The 20,058-nt window shown below is 36.6% G+C and overlaps 1 protein-coding gene across 1 annotated transcript in view; it reads right to left on the bottom strand.

Moving 5' to 3' along the window:
* Positions 1 to 978: 978 nt before the first annotated feature.
* Positions 979 to 20,058, bottom strand: part of CWC27 (CWC27 spliceosome associated cyclophilin) — a 98,842-nt gene continuing 79,762 nt past the window's right edge. Inside the window, exons 12-14 of the mRNA XM_050330096.1 lie at positions 19,747 to 19,856; positions 16,928 to 17,031; positions 979 to 1,375 (exon numbers count right to left, since the gene is read on the bottom strand). Coding sequence (XP_050186053.1) covers positions 1,213 to 1,375; positions 16,928 to 17,031; positions 19,747 to 19,856 — 377 coding nt within the window. The 3' untranslated portion in view covers positions 979 to 1,212. The remainder of the gene's footprint in view (positions 1,376 to 16,927; positions 17,032 to 19,746; positions 19,857 to 20,058) is intronic.

Genomic DNA, 20,058 nt, shown 5'->3' with positions numbered 1-20,058 from the left:
TATTAACCTATCAGTGCAGGTTTATGTATCTCACACCTCAGAGCCTATCAAGAAATTTGGCAGTGGCAGCTTGATAAGGGCACCATACTAACTGAACTTGTTCTAAAAACAACATCAGCAAAACCACTACTCTGGTGGCACTTTCTATTGACCTTGCTCACTTGTGCTCACTTTTCTTTAGCTATTGCCCATACAGGTAATTCAAGTTCCTTTGGCATCAGAACTGCTGCAAAGAAGGAGCAATGAAAATTCACATTTATCTGTAAAAATATTAACATTCAGGGTCGTAAAATATGTGAAAACTCTACAAACTGGAAACTTGAGCTGCCCCTTTTTAGAGGATAGAATAATTGTTAAAATCAGGGTTATGTTTCTAATGAGACTGATCAAATGGTTTTTTGTTTCTGTACTGGACTAGTTAACAAACCAGTCTTCGTTATCAGCTACTTTACAGTGAAAATTCTACCACATGGATGTTTCTGGTATTGCAACAAGTGGTTCAAGCAATGACTGCAGCACATTCAGGTTCTGTTTTTGTTCATGTGTTATGGATAGTGAATAACTATCCATAATGTATTACTTGGAATAACTGTATTACTGGGAATATTACTGGGAAACTGGGATCTGTATTGGAATGTGTATTTCAAAAGAAGGAGACAATAACCAAATTTTCAAATTAAACTCAGTTTGTTTCAAGAAACTTAGGACCATTCTAAGGAGTACTGAAAGTGCATCATCTTAATTCTTTCACAGAGTGGTTCAGGTATGAAATGTTTACTGCTGCAATGTTTAAATATCTTTAAAAAAAAGAATAAAAATAAATTCTACCTTCAGAAAATCTTAATACCCTCCAGATGGAGTTTCTATGTGTTAATTTCACCCTTGCTTAGACAAATTCTCATTAATTTTGTTGAAAACTATTTGATTACCATATATTGATTAAACAATGGTGACCATCACAATTAAAGTACAGACAAATGCCAAGTCAGTTGTTTTATTAAATACATAATTCTAAGGCTGGATAATTAATGCAGTGAGAGCACATGACTACACAACTTAAGAAATAAGTGATAGCTCTGCTTCAAAACTGCCTGACAGGTTCTTGAGAGGATTCCTTTTCACTCTTGTCCAGGGATATTTTTAGCTTACAAAAGAGCCAGTGCTTTACTGCAGTCACTTTCCAAGGCAGCTCTGGCTAGCTTTACACTCCTTTTATCTCCTTTCCTTTTTTTCTCTCATTATCTTCTTGCTTTCTTCTCTCCTCCTCTTAGTTACAGGATTCCGTGGATCATAGATCTCAAAAGTGTCTTCATCCTGCATGCTTGCATCTTTCACCTTCCTGCTTCTGTCTTCAAACTGAAGTACATGTGACATCCTACAAAAATAGAACATAGCTCAAACTCATTGAATGAATGGAAAGCTGTAATTTGTAATGATGTGCATGGCAAGATTTTAGTATCATGATTTATTTTTGGGCATAGCAAAATGGAACTGACCTGAGTTTCTTTTGTTGTGTTGTTTTTTTTTTTCCCCCTTTTTTCTGAACAGATCCAAGTATTATAAGATAACTACTTTTGCAAAGACCCATTTTGAAAAATACATCTAAATAGAGTTATGTCTGCTGGATTTTATTTCACATACTAAACTGTTTTCTTGTCTTTTTCTACTTAACATATCTTCCAAAATGTATGGCAATTTTTTCCCAGGAATAGGGAGTGTTTCTCAAGTTTTCCTATTAGTCACTTTGGACTAAAAGTGGGGAAGAGCTTACATGGAAACCACTTGAAGTAGGTACACAGAAGATCAAAAGGGCAATGCTTCAAGTCCTGCTGCACCACATTAACTTGGCTCAGGATTGTGCTTTGAATACCAGACTAAACAAATGCCTTGATCAATTCCATGTTTTTTCTCCTTTCGATTAGTAGTTTCCCCCCCCATCAGATATTTCCTCATTTCAGCAAATTCCAATAATCTGAAAACATCACAATTACATGACTGAGAAGCGGGACCATATGAACCTCAGGAGGCTCAACAACGCCAAGTACAAGGTCTCGTACATGGACTGGGACACCCCTCAGAATCAATTCAGGCTGGCAGATGAAGGGATTGAGAGCAGCCCTACTGAGATGGACTTGGGGGTGCTGGTGGAAAGCTCAACATGACCCAGCAATGTGCCCAGAAAGCCAATTGTATCCTGGGCTGCATCAAAAGCAGTGTGGCCAGCTGGTCAAGGGAGGGGATTCTGCCCCTCTACTCTGCTCTGGTGAGACCCCATCTGGAGTTCTGCATCCAGCTCTGGGGTTCTCAGCAACAAAACATATGAACCTGTTGGAAGAGGTCCAGAGGAGGCCACAAAGATGATTAGACGGCTGGAGCATCTTCTCCTATGAGGAAAGGCTGAGAGTTGGGGCTGTTCCCCCTGGAGAAGAGAAGGCTCTGAGGAGAACTTATTGTGGACTTTCAGTACACAATGGAGTTTTTAGGACAGACTTTTTAGCAGGGCCTGTTGTGACAGGATAAGGAGCAATGCTTTTAAACCAAAAGCGGGTAGATTGAGACTAGATTTAAGAAAGAAGTTTTTTACAATGGGGTGGTGAAACACTGGAAGAGGTTGCCTAGAGAGGTGGTGTGTGTGTATATATATTTATGTATTTTATATATAGAAAAGCTTATATGTTCATTCAAAAAAAACCCTCTGCAAAACAGAATTAAATGATTTTTCAGGGCAAACATACATGCCTAGACAAAACTCCCAATTAGTCTTTGGGTTCTGTGTTCAACAACATCAAAAATGTCTGACTTTGCTGGGACAACTTAAGAGCTATACTGATCTGAATCTATCAATATTTACAGCATTAGATGTCTTTGTCAACAGTAGAAAATCCATGAAAATCAAGTTGCAAAAGGGAAGTCTTGTGGCCAGTGAAATATCACTTTACTGGTCCCTTGCAAAATTTAAGAGATTCTGAATTAAACAGGGTTTTCAAAGAGCTCTAGTCCAAATCTCTACACATAAAGAAAGTGAGGGAGCAGCAGCTCACTTACTGTAGATTACAATAAGTACTATTAAAGAAACCAGACAAAATTCAAAGCTACAGACCATATGACATCTGTCTGAATTCTTTAGAAAACTGCTAAAAACAAAAATTGAAAATTTTTATTACAATTGATTCTTGACATGTGAGTTTCCTAAATACTTAAAAGTTGTTTCCGGTGTATATAACTTGGGTACTTTAACCCTGTACACACTACTAATACCCAGACTTATTTTTCTAGTCATCTCTACAATTCAGAAAAACATAATGTACCATCAGAGTGACTCATGATTGCATATTTGTAGTTTAATTATAAAAACATTGTCTCACAGTGGAGAGACTGAAGTAATTTATTTTAGTGAACATGCTTTCTGCATTTGTCATATTCTTCTCAACTTATTAAAGATGAGTACACATACCAAATCACACTATCCTAGTCTGAATTAAAGCACAGGCCTAAAGAGATGGAGTCATCCCTTGGTGCATGGTTTTAAAGTGTGTTACAGGAGTAGTGTAGTCACAATTAGCCCTTCCATCAACTCAGATTTTCCAAGAATGCCACAGCACAGGATACAACTTCCAGGATACAACTACCAGAAATTAAAAGTAAATGCATCTCTAATTCTTTGGTCAGACCATACTGCGGTCCCAGGGATTTTGCAAATTAGATGCACTAGATTCAGACTAAGCAATGTTTACTTCTCCCAAGAACTGAAAGAAGTCACAGTCTCTGACTCTTATTCATAACTCTTCACTGAGACATTCCCAGCTGTGATTAAAAATAAGCCAATATTACGACACTTTCTGATATTCCCAGAATCAGCTTCAGATGCAGCAACTCATAGGTAAAGCAAAATAAACACAGACTGTGTGGAAATTTAAAAAAATATTTTCCTGCTATGAACTTAAGTTTATTTTTAGCAAGTCACACATCTTCACAGAAAGACCTGTTCTGCATCTTTGTAAATGTTAAATCACACTGAATACTGTTTTTCAAAACCAACTGGAATTGTTCTATTTTTTTACGGAACATGGAAAGTATTTAATAACTATTTCTATATTAATTACTTTAATTTAAAATAATCTTACTCAAGCTCCTCCAACAGAAGTTTGCATTTGCGTAATTTTCCAAATGCAGAGTTAGGGCTGCGATTCCACAAATACAGGTTTAACAAGACTTTTCCTTGTTTGGTTTATAGCTCTCTTCCCTTTTGCATGCTCCTGGGTTCAGCGAGGAGCTGGCTGCCTAGTCACATTTCTGCAGTCACTGTGCTGAAAGCACTGACTTCACCTCTTTATTTCTAGTCTTCAGGAACCTACTAACTTGTGCTGATTGTTGACAGATCATTTTAAACGAGTGAGGCATTTAACTTTAAACCCCACTTTTCTTCAAAATTTAAAGGATGAAAGTTCTACCATGCAAAACTCAAAAGAAAACAAACCTTAAGTTTTGCAACTTAATATTTTTTGCTAAAACCTACTTTTAGTAAAATAGCTTGCCAAAACTGATGACTCTGGGTTTGAAGTACCTAGGTGTGCAAATTGTTGTCTTTCTTTAGTAGAAGTAACTACAAAATTATCTTCTTAACACCTGTTATTAAGAGATTGCTGCAAATCAGAACGAGCAATCTTTCTACGGATGTATTGCTGGAGAGGGTTGATTTTTACCCTGACCAGATGACAGCATCCTACAGGTTAATCATGATCCTATCCCATGTAATGAGGGAACAGCTGTTCTGCTGCACTGCACTTCTTTCCTTCAGTGTTACTAAAGAACATGCAATAGCTGGTTCTCCTCTGTATTCCCAAAATGGAATGTCTTGAAATGTTAGCCTGAAAAATCTGAATTAATTTAAGACAGTTTCAGAGACAGCACAGGATTTCAAAGGTAGGTGGTTGCTCTCACAGCCTAGTGATATTCTCAGGTCAGCAAAGAGATCAGGCTCTTCTGAACTCTTCTACTGAGATAGTACTTATAAGAAAAGATATGATACACTGTAAACTCTTTGCTATTGAGATGTGTGAGCCATGCACTGGATCTGAACCATATGCCAGCTGCTGACAGGTGGCAGTCGTGTTGAGTGTAGCATAAAGAGAAGCCTGGTAATCAACAGCTTTGGCCTTTCCAGAACACCCTTTGGGAGAAACTAAAGTGGCAGTAAGTGAACTGAATAATTTTGATCCTTGACAACAATAACAAAGTAGCATGCTTTTGCACTACTGACGAAGCTCAAATGCACTCGGGTATCAGGGATTTTTATACTAATGGAATGAAATCGCAAAGCTGTATTGCCTAAGTCCACACTTGTTTTTCAAACTGATACAACTGGTGGTAACAGCCACCAGCTACCCTCCTGCCGCTTCAAACTCCCTTACTCAAGTGGCTCTACAGAGGAAGCCTTGCACTCACCTGCACCAGCATTTTTTAAGCAGCTGAGCTTTGCAGTAAATCATCAACATGTGTGAACAAAAGTTACGCTCTGCCAACTCTGTTGTGAGGGTTAGTGGCTTCTGGCAGAGTGACAGTAACTTCTTAAGAAGTTTTAGGCAGGTGCCTGCACTTTGGAGGCACCTGCATAAAACACTGTAGTTGGAGTTACACCCTATGTTTTTGCACTAAATAAATAAAACAACTAATCACATTGCTATGACACTTAAAATATCAGAATTTTGCAAACTATGGTATAGTTTTATGAGAGTTCCTGGTTCTTTCCAAAAGGATGTTTAAAATGAACACAGAGGAGTAAGTACCTGTATTAAGAAATTCAGTGCTGCTTCTTGCATTGTATAGGCTATCTAAAAAAAAGAGCCCAATATGGACCATAACTACAGGTACTACCACTTGATTTCAAGTTCAGCACTGCTTGCAAGTAATGCGCTTCCTACTTCCCTCAATTACGCAATGCATCACATATTCAAAAGAAAAACAATGAGAAGTACTCAAGTACTACTGCTTTCCTTAAATTATACTCTACTTGGCACTAACATTTTCCTTCAAATATTGTAAACTAGTATGTTAAACTGAAAGCATTAATCATTAAGGTAGGAAACATTATAACACTTTCCTTCCATCACTCTCAAGATACCTAGGCAGTGGATAGAAATGTAACTTGTGAACACAGATCAGTGAATCCACAGATCAAAGCAAAGGAGGTCTCTCTCCCAAGGGAAAAAAATTTAGCTGTTCTGGAAAAATGAACTCACTGGCACTCTTTTCACTCTTCGAGTAGTGGGGGCACAGGAATAGGAAAGAGAGTTGAGAAACGCAGAAGGGCAGCTACGAGACCACATAAATAAATTGAGGAAGGTGAAAGATTAAAAAAAGGATTGGAATGAGAAACAAAAACAGAGAGAAAGAGACTGCTGAAAATGTAAATAGAGTGAAAAATGTAAAATGATAATTAAAACAAGCATATATTTTGAATCAAGGCAAGGGAACAAGAGTACAAACAAGACAAAAAGGATGTTTTACTATTACTATAAATACTCCATCCCCAAGTACTTTACTGAGAATAATTTCAAGACCCAAAAGAGGTATTTTCTAGCTTTCAGATGAATGGAGTACTATTAGCTCACAATATTTCAGCTGTTTGTGCTAGTTTTGGTTGGGGTAGAGTTCATTTTCTTTACAGTGCCTAGTATGGGGCTGTGTTTTGGATTTGTGCTGAACACAGTATTGATAGTATAATGATGTTTTGTTATTGCTGAGCAGTGCTTTACACAGAGACAAGGCCTCTTCTGCTTTTCATACTGTCAGCTGGCAAGGAAGCATGGGAAGTTGGGGAGGAGACACAGCTGGGACAGGTGACCCAAAATGACCAAAGGGATATTCCAGACCATATGACATCATGATGAGTACATCAAGTTGGGAAGAAGAAGGAGGAGGGAATGTTTGGAGTGATGGCATTTGTCTTTCCAAGTAACCATCACATATGATGGGGTCTTGCTCTCCTGGGGATGGCTGAACACCTGCCTGCCCATGGGAAGCAGTGAATTAATTCTTAGTTTTTCTTCGCTTGTGTGTGTGGGTTTTGCTTTTCCTATTAAACTGACTGTATCTTAAACCATGACTTTCCCAGCTTTTATCCTTCTGATCCTCTCCCCAATCCTGCTGGTGTGGGAGTGAGAAGCTGCATGATGGTTGGGGTTAAACGACGACAACAATGGAGGTAATGTTCTACTGTTGCTCTTGCACAGAGCAAAACTGTCCCCAATGCAACTGATGAAAATATGCTTAAAAAAATATCATACAAACTCAGGCTGTACACTTCTGTTAACTCTGACTAGCCCTTTGAACTTGTGTATTACAGGTACTGCAGGATGAAAAAAATGGCTTTACCTCTTCAGAATAACCAGAAAGTTGTGGGTCCTCCACAGACCAAAGAATTAATTGTTTGTATTTTTTCTTGGTGTAGGCCTACAGCATAAAATCAGAACAGAACTTTTGCAGATATTTCTAACATAATACTTTTTGAAATACTCTATTTGAATGTTACATGCTTAGTTTTACCCCAAAATAATCACTGCAGAAATTATAAGAAACTAATAGTTTCACTTCGTATGGGACTTCCAGGTTAAAAAAAACCCCATAGACATTAGTTTTTGAAAAGCCAACAACATAACCTTATCTTGGTGAAGACTAATGTATTGTATCCTTCCATTGTTCAAGAAAGTACTAAGCATTTTTTTCTCTTGAAAGAAGATTTAATTGTAAGAAACCTTCTAAAACATGGAAAATCAACTTAACTATGAAAAGGCTCACCTAATTCAAAGATAACCTCTGGAAAAACTCACAATATCAGAATTAGAAATATGTAAAACTGTGATGACTTTCTTAATAAATAAATATTTTTCTATTAAAAATTCAGTTATTTTATGTTGATATTGTGTCTGTTCTGTAAAAATTCATAAATAGTATATTAACAGTACATCCTTGACCTCTTCACGAAAAAGTTAAGTAATTTGATGCAAAAATATGGTACTTTAAATAGACAACTGCTCCTGGCAGAGCCGTATGGAAGAATGCAAATTCCAGATGTTGTTCCAGACAGTGCACCAGTGTAGAAAACCTTTACACAGCATTTACTACAAGGACGTGGGAACCACCATACCAGAACGATCCATTTAGTCTAGCATCCTGTCTCTGGCAATAGCTTGTACAACATCTGATACTCTCAAGTCAGTCAGCAAATCACCTCCCCAGGTTAACACAAGCAGTCAAGCAGTACTGTATCACCACAGCACAGAGCTGAAGAGAAGGAGAGGAGAGGAGAGCATTTCTAGCACAGAAATACGCAGATTTTCCGAACATCCAGCTTCTCTGGGCACTCCCCTTTCTATTTTATCCCTCCCTCTCCCCATTCTGAATATGTCCAAATCCTTACTGCTTAAACATGTCATTCAATGAGATGAAGTTGGGGGGCTTGAAAAGGTGTGTCAATAAGCAGGAAGCTTACGTAAGGCTAATAAAGATTTAGATGATTATTTCTTCATTCTTCACTAGATTTGCTGGCCACAAAAAAAAAAAAAGTAAGATTTCCAGACAGTAAATCTAACACTAGATATCCCTTGAGTAAAGCATGGATCATCTCTGAATTTAAGTCAAACAGTAGTCAAGGCTCAGATGCTAGTCCAAATAAACTCAGACATGGAGGAATTAACAAAAACAAAACAAAACAAAACAAAACCCCACACGCACACACACACACAAATTCTAAATGCTCTGAGTTTCTCAGGCATGCTGAACAGCTAGAAGTAATAAATACACAACTTGAGGAGAAGAACAATTCGTTATTATGAATTACTGACTGAAGCAGTGGGGTAGGGTTTAGCATTTACGTATCGAGCAAGGTCTGACCACATTCTAGCAGTACAGGGGTGAAAGTGGGGAGAAAACAGGATGGAAAAAAAATTTTTTTTCCCTTTCTGCCTTTAAAAGTTAGTGGCAGTACTAAAACCCAAACAAATGCTTATTTTTTTGCCAAATAGAAAAGAAACCCCTCTTTCCAATGTGTTTCTAATATAGACTCTCTGGCACTCATTTACCCTTTGTAAAAATCAAGTAAGTATTTTGTCAACTTTTAAAAAATGTAAATCAATGGCCTTAGCAGGAGAGACCTAATACAGTGCCAGTTTTTCCAGACTAGTGGAGGAACGCTGGCTCAAGTCTGGATGGGAGGAGGGGAGCAAACATGGCTTTAATCCATCTTTGTGCTTCACTGGCATAAATTACATCAGCATTTTTTCTGTCGTTCTCTAAGCTAGCATCGGCATGTGAGAGAGGCTGTAGCTTAGTTTTCAGGGGGTTTACTCGGTTTGTCCCAGTTAAGCTTCTGCAACTGAATCTGCAGACTGGTGCTTATCTTAAGGAAGCCACATTTCATAATCCTAAATCTGAGGTATTACAGCAAAGAAAAAACCTGCATTTTAGAAAATGTATATAAAGCTAGGTTTTTAAAAGAAATACAATCAATATTTTTAGGTTTTTATCCTGAAAAATTTTACTATGGAAAGTTCGACAGTATATGCTGCATTAAATAAGAAATCCTGGTAACAAATTGTGGAAGACATTATCAAACTTATATGGAGTGGATACTAACAGTGTGCATAATGATTTAGTCCTTAATAGCAATGAAATATTGCAATATAAAACCAGTCTGGCAAACTTCAAACATTAACCTGATCCTGAAATTGCTATTTCCATAAAAAAAGAAAGTTTGGCCCAAACCAATTCTAGCCTATACTCAAAAACACAAATTGAAAAGTGGTGCCTTGATCCTTTTTCTAGACTTAAATCTCTCTCCATTATGAAGCCTTTTACTGTGAGAACACAAAATAAGTGAAATATTATGTGTTTCCACTCCTAACTGTGCCAGATTTCTCACTGAAAACAACCGTAAATATTCTGAGAGAAGTTTTCCTTTTATTATTAACAAAAACATTTTTTAAAGAAGATACAGAGCATAACTATTGATGCAGGATAGAGAGCACCTTCACTGAGTATATTGATTTATTTTTTGTTTGTTCTGGAGAAAAATATCTCTACAAACTGGGTGAAAATTTGTACACTCAAATTGCAATTAATGTCCTGGTAAAAAGGGATTAGCATTAGCACCCAATGTTGCCACAATATTTAAGTGGCCTTAGCAGCAGTTTTCAAAAATTCTGAACTGGGAACAGATTAGAGTATCTGACATATATAAATCAGGATGCACTTTAAACATTTATCATGGAACTTCAGTGAGGTTTTTGTTCACAGAAACAATAAATTAATAAAACCAGACAATTTCCCTTTAATTTCTGCTACAATGAGGTGATCTGATCCATTTAAAGTATCATTATACAAATCAAAATAATATTTTGTGACCAAGAAGATATCTTTAAAAGCTTTCTTGTAGGCACAAGATTTTAAACAGCGTATTTCAATAAATAATGCCATTAAATTCCCTTGAATAGGTTTCAATCCTCTCTATTTTAACTGAGGTTTATCACAAATAACTTAAGAGGCAGTAGTCTTATTAACATTAGTAATTACACAACATGCACATGAAACAATCCATTAAGCAAGATTTGAAATGCCTTTTCGTTTGAGATGGAAGATCTTTGCTGTCACCCAATTTTCACAACAACCTTTTCACTGTAAGTTGAAAAGTATTTTCAGGCATTGACTTATTCATTTCACTTTTAAAGAAATGTCCGTTTTTCCCATACCTCAAATTAACCAAAATTTAGAATAGTTCAGACTCAACAAAGGTAACTAACCATAAGAATTTTAAACTGAAAATTTGAAAAACCATCACCTCATTCCAAATTCCCATTTTACTAATTCCTTCTTGTCCCATAGTATATCTGAAAGTGGAATGAATTTATGTTATTTCAAATAAAGAGTAAGCTTCAGAGTCTAGACATACTTCCAAAATTACTTAAGTGACTTATTTACATTTGTCGCTTAGTTACAGCTGTGACAGCAGTCCACAGGGATGGAAGAAGTTGATCTTTTCTAGAGATTAAGAAGCTTTGTATTTCACATCCTTACATTTCACCCAGGAAACACTGTAGTGGTTCAGTTATGAGGCACTGGCATCATGTGCTATTAATTATATGAACAATGTAGTATGCTGGCAGTCACAGTCAAATTCTAAATGACTGCAGAGTGCATTCCTGAGAGCAGATAGAGGCCAGTGATGAGATCTGAATCCTGAAGAAGAAATCCTAAACTTCTACCCAGCTGCAGAATGAAGGAAAAATTACCAGGCTACACTGTACCTAAAACAAACACAAACCCTAAAATCAACTGGAGGTCTACTTGCAGCCCTGATGTGTGAACTGATGGGATTAATAACAGACCAAATCCCTCTACTGAGGATGACACAGACTTTGGCTGATTCCCTGGTGGCAACAGTAATTTAAATGCACTTCACATAATCATGTTCATCTGGTAAGGAACAGCTTCCACATGCTAATATTTCAGTTTCTACACTGATTACTGAAGGTCCAGCAAAATGAACTGGGAATCTTCCTTGAAGTCCATGGAAGTTTATGGAATAACATAAAACCATATTTCTCAGAACTCATATTACAACCACGGAAATACTTTTCAAGCAGGAACAGAATATTGCCTCAATGCAATGTTCTTATCATAGAATGGTGTGGGTTGGAAGAGACGTTTAAAGGTCATCCAGTCAAACACCATGCCATGGGGAGTAACATCTTCAACTAGATTAAGTTGCTCAGAGTCCTGTCCAACCTAACCTTGAATATTTCCAGGGATGGGTCACCTGCCACATCTCCAGGTAACCTGTTCCTGTTGCCTCTACCCTCTAAGTGCCTCTACCAGTGAGTAAAGTGCCTTTATCCTCTGAGTAAAGATTTTTTTCCTACCATGTAATCTAAATCTCTTCTCTTTTAATTTAAAATCATTCCACCTCATCCTATCACTATCTGCCCATGTAAAAAGTCACTCTCCCTATTATTTTTTAATTCCCTTTTAATTTACTAAAATAATTACCACAATAAGGTCGCTCCAGAGCCTTCTCTTCTCCAGCCTGAACAACCTCAAATCTCTCAGCCTTTCCTCATAGAAAAGATATTCCAGTCTCCTAATCATTTTGGTGTTCCTTCTCTGGACCAGCTCAAAAAAGTCCACATCCTGTCTGTGCTGAGGACTCCAGAGCTGGATGCAGTACTCCAGGTGGGGTGTCATGAGATTAGAGTAGAATCACCTCCCTCAGTCTGCTGGCCACGTTTCTTTGGATACAGGCTCAGGATGCCTCAGGATGGCTTTGTGGGCTGTAAGTGCACACTGTTGGCTCATGTCCAGCTTTTCATCCACAAGAACCCCCAAGTCCTTGTCAGCAGGGCTGCTTTCAGTGAGTTCTTCTCCCAGTCTGGGAGAAGAGTCTCTACTTGTGTAGAGAAAAACCATGCAGCACCAAACTTGGACTTGTTGAACTTCATGGGATTCCCACATGGGCCCACTTCTCAGGCTTATCCAGGTCCCCCTAGATGGCATCCTGTCCTTCTATGGGGTGAACTGTGCTGCTCAGCTTCATGTTGTCTGCAAACTTGCTGAGAGAGCACTTGATCGCACAGTCTGTGTGATAAAAATACTAAAGAGTACCAGTCCCAATAAAAATCTCATCATGATTTGCTAGCCTATGTGTCTTCCATGACTTTTAAGGAACTGTAAACTTGGCTGGTTTCATGTACAATGTACGTTATGGAGTGCTGATCCTTTTGAGTTGTCAGTTACTTGATAACGGTAATTGAACTTTAAATTTAAGAATGGTACTGGAGTTGATTCCTGAATCTCTTTGTGCATTTTATCTGTGAAACTGCACAAGCAATTGGGACCCTTCATAGATATATGCTAAACTGACTTGGCAAGCAGGTGAGCTTTCAAGAAGGAAAGTGGTGGTGGCTTCTTTAGTACAGAAAAATCCATCAACTTAAAAGCTGTCATAGCACTAGATATACTTCAGTATGTCAATAAATCTTGCAGTTGAAGAAAGCCTCCATTTGTTTTCAAATATCAGAGAGAAGAATATAAGACAGTCCAGAATTTTGGTTAAGGACATGACAGGTGAATTTTTATAGCACAGAATCTATTCCTTCCACAGAGACCAGTATTCCTTCTGGAAAGGTGTAGATATTAAATCTCCTAAGGATGTAAGGTTGGTAAAAATTCAGCTGGAGCGCTCTATTTTTAGGAGTAGATAGCCATATTTTAATGTCAAAGTGAAAAGTTTAATGTAGTAAGGATTTGTTAGTTCACTTCCACTTAAGACTTTACTGGAGAAAAATACAATTACAGAACTGTACAGAATGTATAATATGAAGGTTTGAATTGGGGTATTTAGAATTCATGTGATTTTGACAAACAGGAGTAGAAGTCTGAAAAGTAGGATACAATTCAGAAAGTGCAATGGCTGATTCTAGTAAGAGCAGTCAACAGCATGGGTACAGGACAGAGCTAGGTCAGGTAGCCATTCAATAGGAAAGGATTTGTGGCTTAGGAAGTACTGGAAACCACGTATGAAAGAAACAATGACAAGTAAAGCAATCCTTCCACTCTGACAAAGACTTAGCTGAGTGTTGTATCTAGTCTCAGATTCACACTTTGAAAGAAGCACTCAGAACTCTGAGAATTACTTGATGGAAGGATATTTCAGAGTACTAAGTATCACTCTTATCCTATTTGAAGAAATTTTGCACAGATTAACTAAAGCAGTCAATCTTTGCATGTACTTGATTGTATCAGAACTTTTTTCTCCCATTGCTGGATTCTCTCTATGGAAAATATTTTGTCACGTTCATAGGATCTGCATCATTAGTTTCATTATCTGCACCTTCTGGACTGAAATTCAGATTTGACTACTGCTGTAACTATTGGATATCATCATCAGAACCATGAAGAGTCACTACAACCTGAATAGTTGTCATATGCTTGCAACTCTATGTGTACAGTATTCTAAGTCCTGAAGAAGAGGAATAGCAGCAGTGTTATGTGTCAAGCATAGCCTGTGCAGTGTTTTCACTATTCCCTCTAGGTCTTCTGCTGTGACGTATTTGGTTTTCATATTAGTCTCTAAATAGATGACACTTCACTGCCACTGTGATGGACATCAGCTAGATTTTGGCTAAGATTTTGAGCCAAGAATGAGTGACTGAGTTCTGCCAGATAATCTTCATATACGTCTGCAGCACTCTATACAGCCTTTAAGAAAGTGAAGAATGAAGTAATGATCTGACTCTTTCTTACTTGGACTGTAAACAAATAAAGAAAAACTAAAGATCAAATAGTACTGAAGACATCTGACAAATCATTAAAAGAAAAGGATAAGCAATAGTTATCAGTGTGGAGCCACAGCGAAAAAAATGCCTGGAAGAACTCAGATCAAGCATGTCTTTCTAAGGTACCTAGATGCTGTAAAAATGTGTCTGCCTAAAAGTATCCTTTTTGTGAGCAGATACCATGTTTATTAAGATACTTTGGAATTCTGTAGGGGAAATGAGATTTTAATTGCTGAAGACAGCAATATATACATATATAAATTTCTCAAATAGCAATAGAGGTTGCATTAGAATGTCTCAGCAAATATTCTTGTATTGCATGTTAAAATTTAGTATTATGCATTTCTCTTCAGTGCTCTTCGCAACACTTCCTTATATGTGTTCTTAGACAGTAAAATCTGGTAATAATTATCAAACGCCATACACATTGTTTACATATTTCTTCTTTTTTTCTTGCATAAAAAGCAGAATGCTTCTGAAAAGTGCCCAAACATCTGCTATGTGCCATACCAATACAGCAGCTCAGCCAAATATGCAGAGAGAAGTTTGCCAAATAAAAGAAAACATAACAAATTGGTAATGGTTTCTATCTTGACAGAAGACGAAAATTATATCTCAATGTGTGGCCACTCGTGGACACTTAAAAATGTCTTAGAGGCAATCATACTACCCCAGATAACACACCCTGACAGTCGAGCAAAGCACACTGGCAGGCTTTCACTTCCCATAAAAACAGCAAACATGACCTACAGAATGGCCTGGAGGATACATGTAATTTGTGCGTATCGTATATGCATATGCCATACACTAATTGTATTTCGTAAGAATCAAATAAAGTAAAGTTACTATCTGTTCAGAAGTAGATTCAAATTAAGAAAGAATTTTAAATTGTAAAGGTACTATAATTATCTCAAGTATTCCTATACAACAAAGGCACTGAAAATGTAAACTCTTATTCCAAAATTTACAATTTAACTTTTTAAGTGATTCTAACAATCATTAATAGCTTTTAGAAGATTTCATGGTTTTGTTAATGTTATGTTTATAGCCTCTTTGTGTAGCACGTACATTTTACAATTTGCTTTACTTTGAAGTAAATTATTTGAAAACAGACTATCTCACCTGTCTATAAATTTAACATCCATGCTTACTGAGATGGAAAATTAATATGATATGAATTATTAGTCTATTGTGCAGCTTCATACTATATTAAGTATCTGTTTTAGTGCAATTCCGAATGTAACACTATTTTCTGAACAAAAATACGAATTCATAATTTGAAACGGCAACACTTTATTCAGTAGGAATTAAAGAGAAAACTATTACTAACAACTAGATATCAGTAGTTACAGAAAGGAAAGATAGTGTTTGAACTCTATAAAAGTATTCAGAAGATAGGTTATATTACTGTGACAAGAAAACATCAGACATGAAGATCAGTCCTTCATGTACATTAAAAGGGAGTCTTACACTGGATATGAGAGGTTTAGACTGGACATTAGGAAATATTTCTTTATCAAGAGGGTGTTCAAACCCTGAAACAGGCTTCCTAGAGAGGTGGTCAATGCCCCAAGCCTGTCAATGTTCAAGAGGCATTTGGAGAATGATCTTAATGAAATGCTTTAATTTGGTCAGCCCTGTGTTAGCCAGGCAGTTGCACCAGATGACTGTTTGTAGGTTCCTTCCAACTGAAATAATTATTCTGTAATTCTTGGAGAACTTAGAAGCACATCGGTAGCTCAGAAAAATCTCAAAATATCAGTGAAATCCAAGGACCTTAAAATTTATATTCTATGTTATCTCTCATCCTCAAAGAGCCTGAGATAGAAAAAGATACAATGAAGGAAGAAAACATAGTTTGAAGAAGCAATCAAATAATTTTAAGTCATCTGAGATACAGAAATACTGGTTGCCTTAAAACACTTGTCAAGAACTTTGTTAAAGTTTCTACTTTAGCAACAATTTTGCTGTAGCTGTGATGGTTTATGTACGCAACTAAGGAAAAAGGTCTAGGCAGAGACAGCCTATTTTGTTGGACCAGCTAAAATGTTTGCTTTACAAATAGAAATAACCTATATTACAGAAGATTTTTGTTATGATTTTTTTCTTTTTCCAGTCATTGTATGCAGATATTTTTATAAGCACCTAACAGCTTGCAGCCTGTGACTCCAGGATCACACTTCAAATCATAGTGATTTTTATCCCCTTGCTGTGGGAGTACAGCACCCTAAGGTGGGTACTTCGGATGAAAGATGAACATGAGACCACAGGGTACAAAAGTTGTTTCATTGACTGGGAAGTGTTTTGTTGATTTCAGTGCTACTTCACTTCCTTGGGGTCACCCTATACTTCAGATGACTCATCCATCACTTAAAAATACTTATCAGCCTCAACACACAGTACCATAAAAGAAAGCTAAATGTCTTCTATTCTCACGCCTTATTTTTCAGAGGGCTAAACCAATCAATTTTAGCCAACTCCCAATGCAGCAGCTATCTTTGTATTTGGTCTTTTCTGCTACTTGAATTTATTCTTAACAGTGGGACTATGCAGTAGGATTTTCATTGGCAAACATAGAAATCCAAATAAAAAAATCTCACCATCCTTCATCAGTATCCACATCAGGTTCAGAAAGCTCATTTTCAGGAGTTTCTTCAATTGCCTGGGATAATTTTGATTTAAATCGGTCCAATAGTGCCAGTGTCTGAAATTAAACACATGGTTTTAGAGAAGTTTATATTGTTCTACACAACAACAGGTGCACAACATCCTTATTATTTTGAGAAACAGTATCATGAGATGGAAAAGTGATCTTTCCTATAAATTCAAAAGAAACATTGGAGAAGCAAGTCAGAGAGCGAGAAGCATTAAGAGAAAGTAGGGATTGGGCCCATCAAGTCCAAAACAGCTCTTCTCTGGCCATCTAGTGAATTGCAAATGCCTATTTAAGGACCAAAACCTTATGTCTACTTACAGAATAAAACAGCTGATTAACACTGCTGACAATGAATTTTACTGTCTGAACCTGCTTTTGTCCTCTTGTAAAGCAATCAACTGTATAAATTATAGCTTTGAAAACCCAGTTTACTTGATAGTTATATATTTTACATTTTAATATGATATTTTAAATTATGCATGGACATCGAAAAAATTCAAAGTTTTTAACTCAAATAAAATGAACCACCTTAACTAATTCCGCAGATACTGGTCCTTATGCAGCATACATAAAGCCTATACTGATTCAAATTTGCTATTTTATTCTCAAGTTGATATTGCCCAGTCCTTCAGTCACAGCAATGTCATCAAATCTCAGATGGTACCTGAAGATCATACTACAGTTCTTGTTTCTGATCATCTGAAATGAGATTTTGATCATACAAGAATTGTATGCCTGAGCCTTGCAATGGGAGAGGAGGGCTCTTCATAAAAAGGGCAGAGCATATGAATAATTTGTACACCCCACAGCTTATCTTTTGCTGATATTTGAGACATTCCTGGAAACAACAGCATCAGGGAATAAGTGCTTTACTGAATTTATGTGGCAGGCTACATTTGATTTGCAGTTGATAGGTTGGCAACCTATGCTGTAAAACACCTCTATGGCTCTGTAGTTTTATTTGGTCAAGTTTTTAAGATTTAAAAGAATAAAAACTAAACGAGAATAGAAAACAGAAATAGGAAATACCAGACGTGTTCACTGGAATCAAATTTCCTTCTGGGAGCAATCTTAACTTGAGGAGTTTCCTGGCTTTTGAATTCCTTCAAAAAAACATATTTTAGCACTGCCAAATACAGATTTGAGGGATTTTTTGCATTTATTTTCTTTATTTTCTGTCTAATCTTCTGTTTAAGATGGAACAGAAGAAAGTTTTCAAGATATTCGAGCTTGCAAATCATTCTAATTCTATAGCTTTCCATACTACTGCAAACAAGCACTGTACTTGCAACACCTGAGACAGCAAATCTCTGGCTAGGCCACCAGAAGAAAACAAACTAACCCTTTCAACATGAAACTGTGACCAAAAAAAGCCACATTCCTTAGGTCTTGTCTAATTTTCTTTGGTGTCAGCATTCCTGTGAATAGAGGTGACAGAAATAGTTTTGAAATCTTAGTAGTATTTTTGTAGTGAGTGACTAGATGCTACAGTGTGGAGCAAATAACTTTATAAATTGACCCTTGTAGAATTAGAAGGCTAGGACTTCCAAAATCTTGTAATTTAAGAAGACATACTTTCCCCCTCCCTCTTCCTTAGCTGTTGTATAGAAGATGGAAAATAGTATTGTGCTGTAGGATCAATTACAAGGGGCACAAGACTAGAAGAGGCATTCCACAAGTGAAGTGGATGACAACAAACTTGATTAATTATTGCTGAATAGTTTCCAGCAGGGTTATGTAAATAAAAATTAAGATCTACTAAAATATACATCCCTGTCATCTCATCTTGTTTTCCTGTGATGTTCAGGACAGGGATGATATAAATTCATTGGACTTAAGGTTTTAAGTCCCTTGATCCACACTGCCAACAGAGCTTCAGTATTCTTTGATTTAAAGACAATGGGATTTTGAATGTACAAAGTTTCCATAAACTACTTAGTTTAGAGCTAAATCAGCTTGCCACATGTATAAAGTTTTGCCAAACACTGCTTTGAAGTTACTAAGCCTCAAGTTTTCAATCTCTTCTAGATTCAACATTTGAATAGGAACATCTTCATAGCTGAACTGACATGCACTTACAAACCAACGTATCTGATGTGCTGCATAGATTTTAAGTTGATGGTAATTTCCACTTCATAGAAGTTTCATATATTTAAGTTTCAAACTTTCCTATCTTAGAAAAAAACAAATGTTTTTGTAAAGCAAGCTTTACTTTGTTCACAATTGCGTACTAAAGTCTACAGAAATCCTAACTAATTTTTAAAAATAATTTTAGTTATATTTTATACAGGGTTCTCTTCTTACAGTAGACTAATGAACTATTCCTGTTCATTGCATGACACCAAGGAGTACTGATGAATTAATCTCTTTAAAACATAATTTAAAATGTTAAAATCCCCAACTAGAAGAGATGCCAAGTATGCAAACTTCTGTCCCAGTGTTATCTTATGGCAAGTTGCAGAGCCAAGGAAAGCACTGTAGAAATGCAAACTCTCACAAATGTAATCAAGGATACCTCTTCATGGCTAGCATTTCCTTCTGGAAGATTTTAGTGACTGAACTGGGAGCACTTTTAAACACACATAGAAACTTCACTTATCGTTCTACTTCAGGAAATAAAAACATTTATTTTTACAAATAATAAGATTCTTAGAATGGTAAATGAAAAAACAGATTTTAAAACTTTATTTTTACACAAATGAAGAGATAAACATATTCAGAACTTTCTCTGTATTTTTTTTGCCCAGGTTATCAAACTATTACCTGATCTTCACGAGAAACTCCTTTCTTAGGCTGCTGCTTTCGCTTGTCTTCATATTTTCTCTTCTCCTGAAGGTATTCTTCAACAACACTGTTTGGAGCAGGTTCCTCCTCTGAATAAGGGAACATATTTGGTAAGACAAATTAAATTTGGTTTAATGATTTAGTATCTTTTCGGAGATAATTTTTCACTTCTGAAATACCAAGACACTTCCATAAAACATTTCAGTTGTATTGCTTTCTCAGCCGTAGAATGATTTGCTACTTGCTGAAATGAAAAATACAACACTGTACTGGGCAGACAAGTAAAAAACT

The sequence above is a fragment of the Myiozetetes cayanensis genome, unplaced genomic scaffold (genome assembly GCF_022539395.1).
Source record: "Myiozetetes cayanensis isolate MyiCay16 unplaced genomic scaffold, myiCay2020 scf4, whole genome shotgun sequence".
NCBI classification, from domain to species: domain Eukaryota; kingdom Metazoa; phylum Chordata; class Aves; order Passeriformes; family Tyrannidae; genus Myiozetetes; species Myiozetetes cayanensis.
Note: the sequence above shows the minus strand (reverse complement) of the source record. Positions and strands in the feature narration are given on the sequence as shown.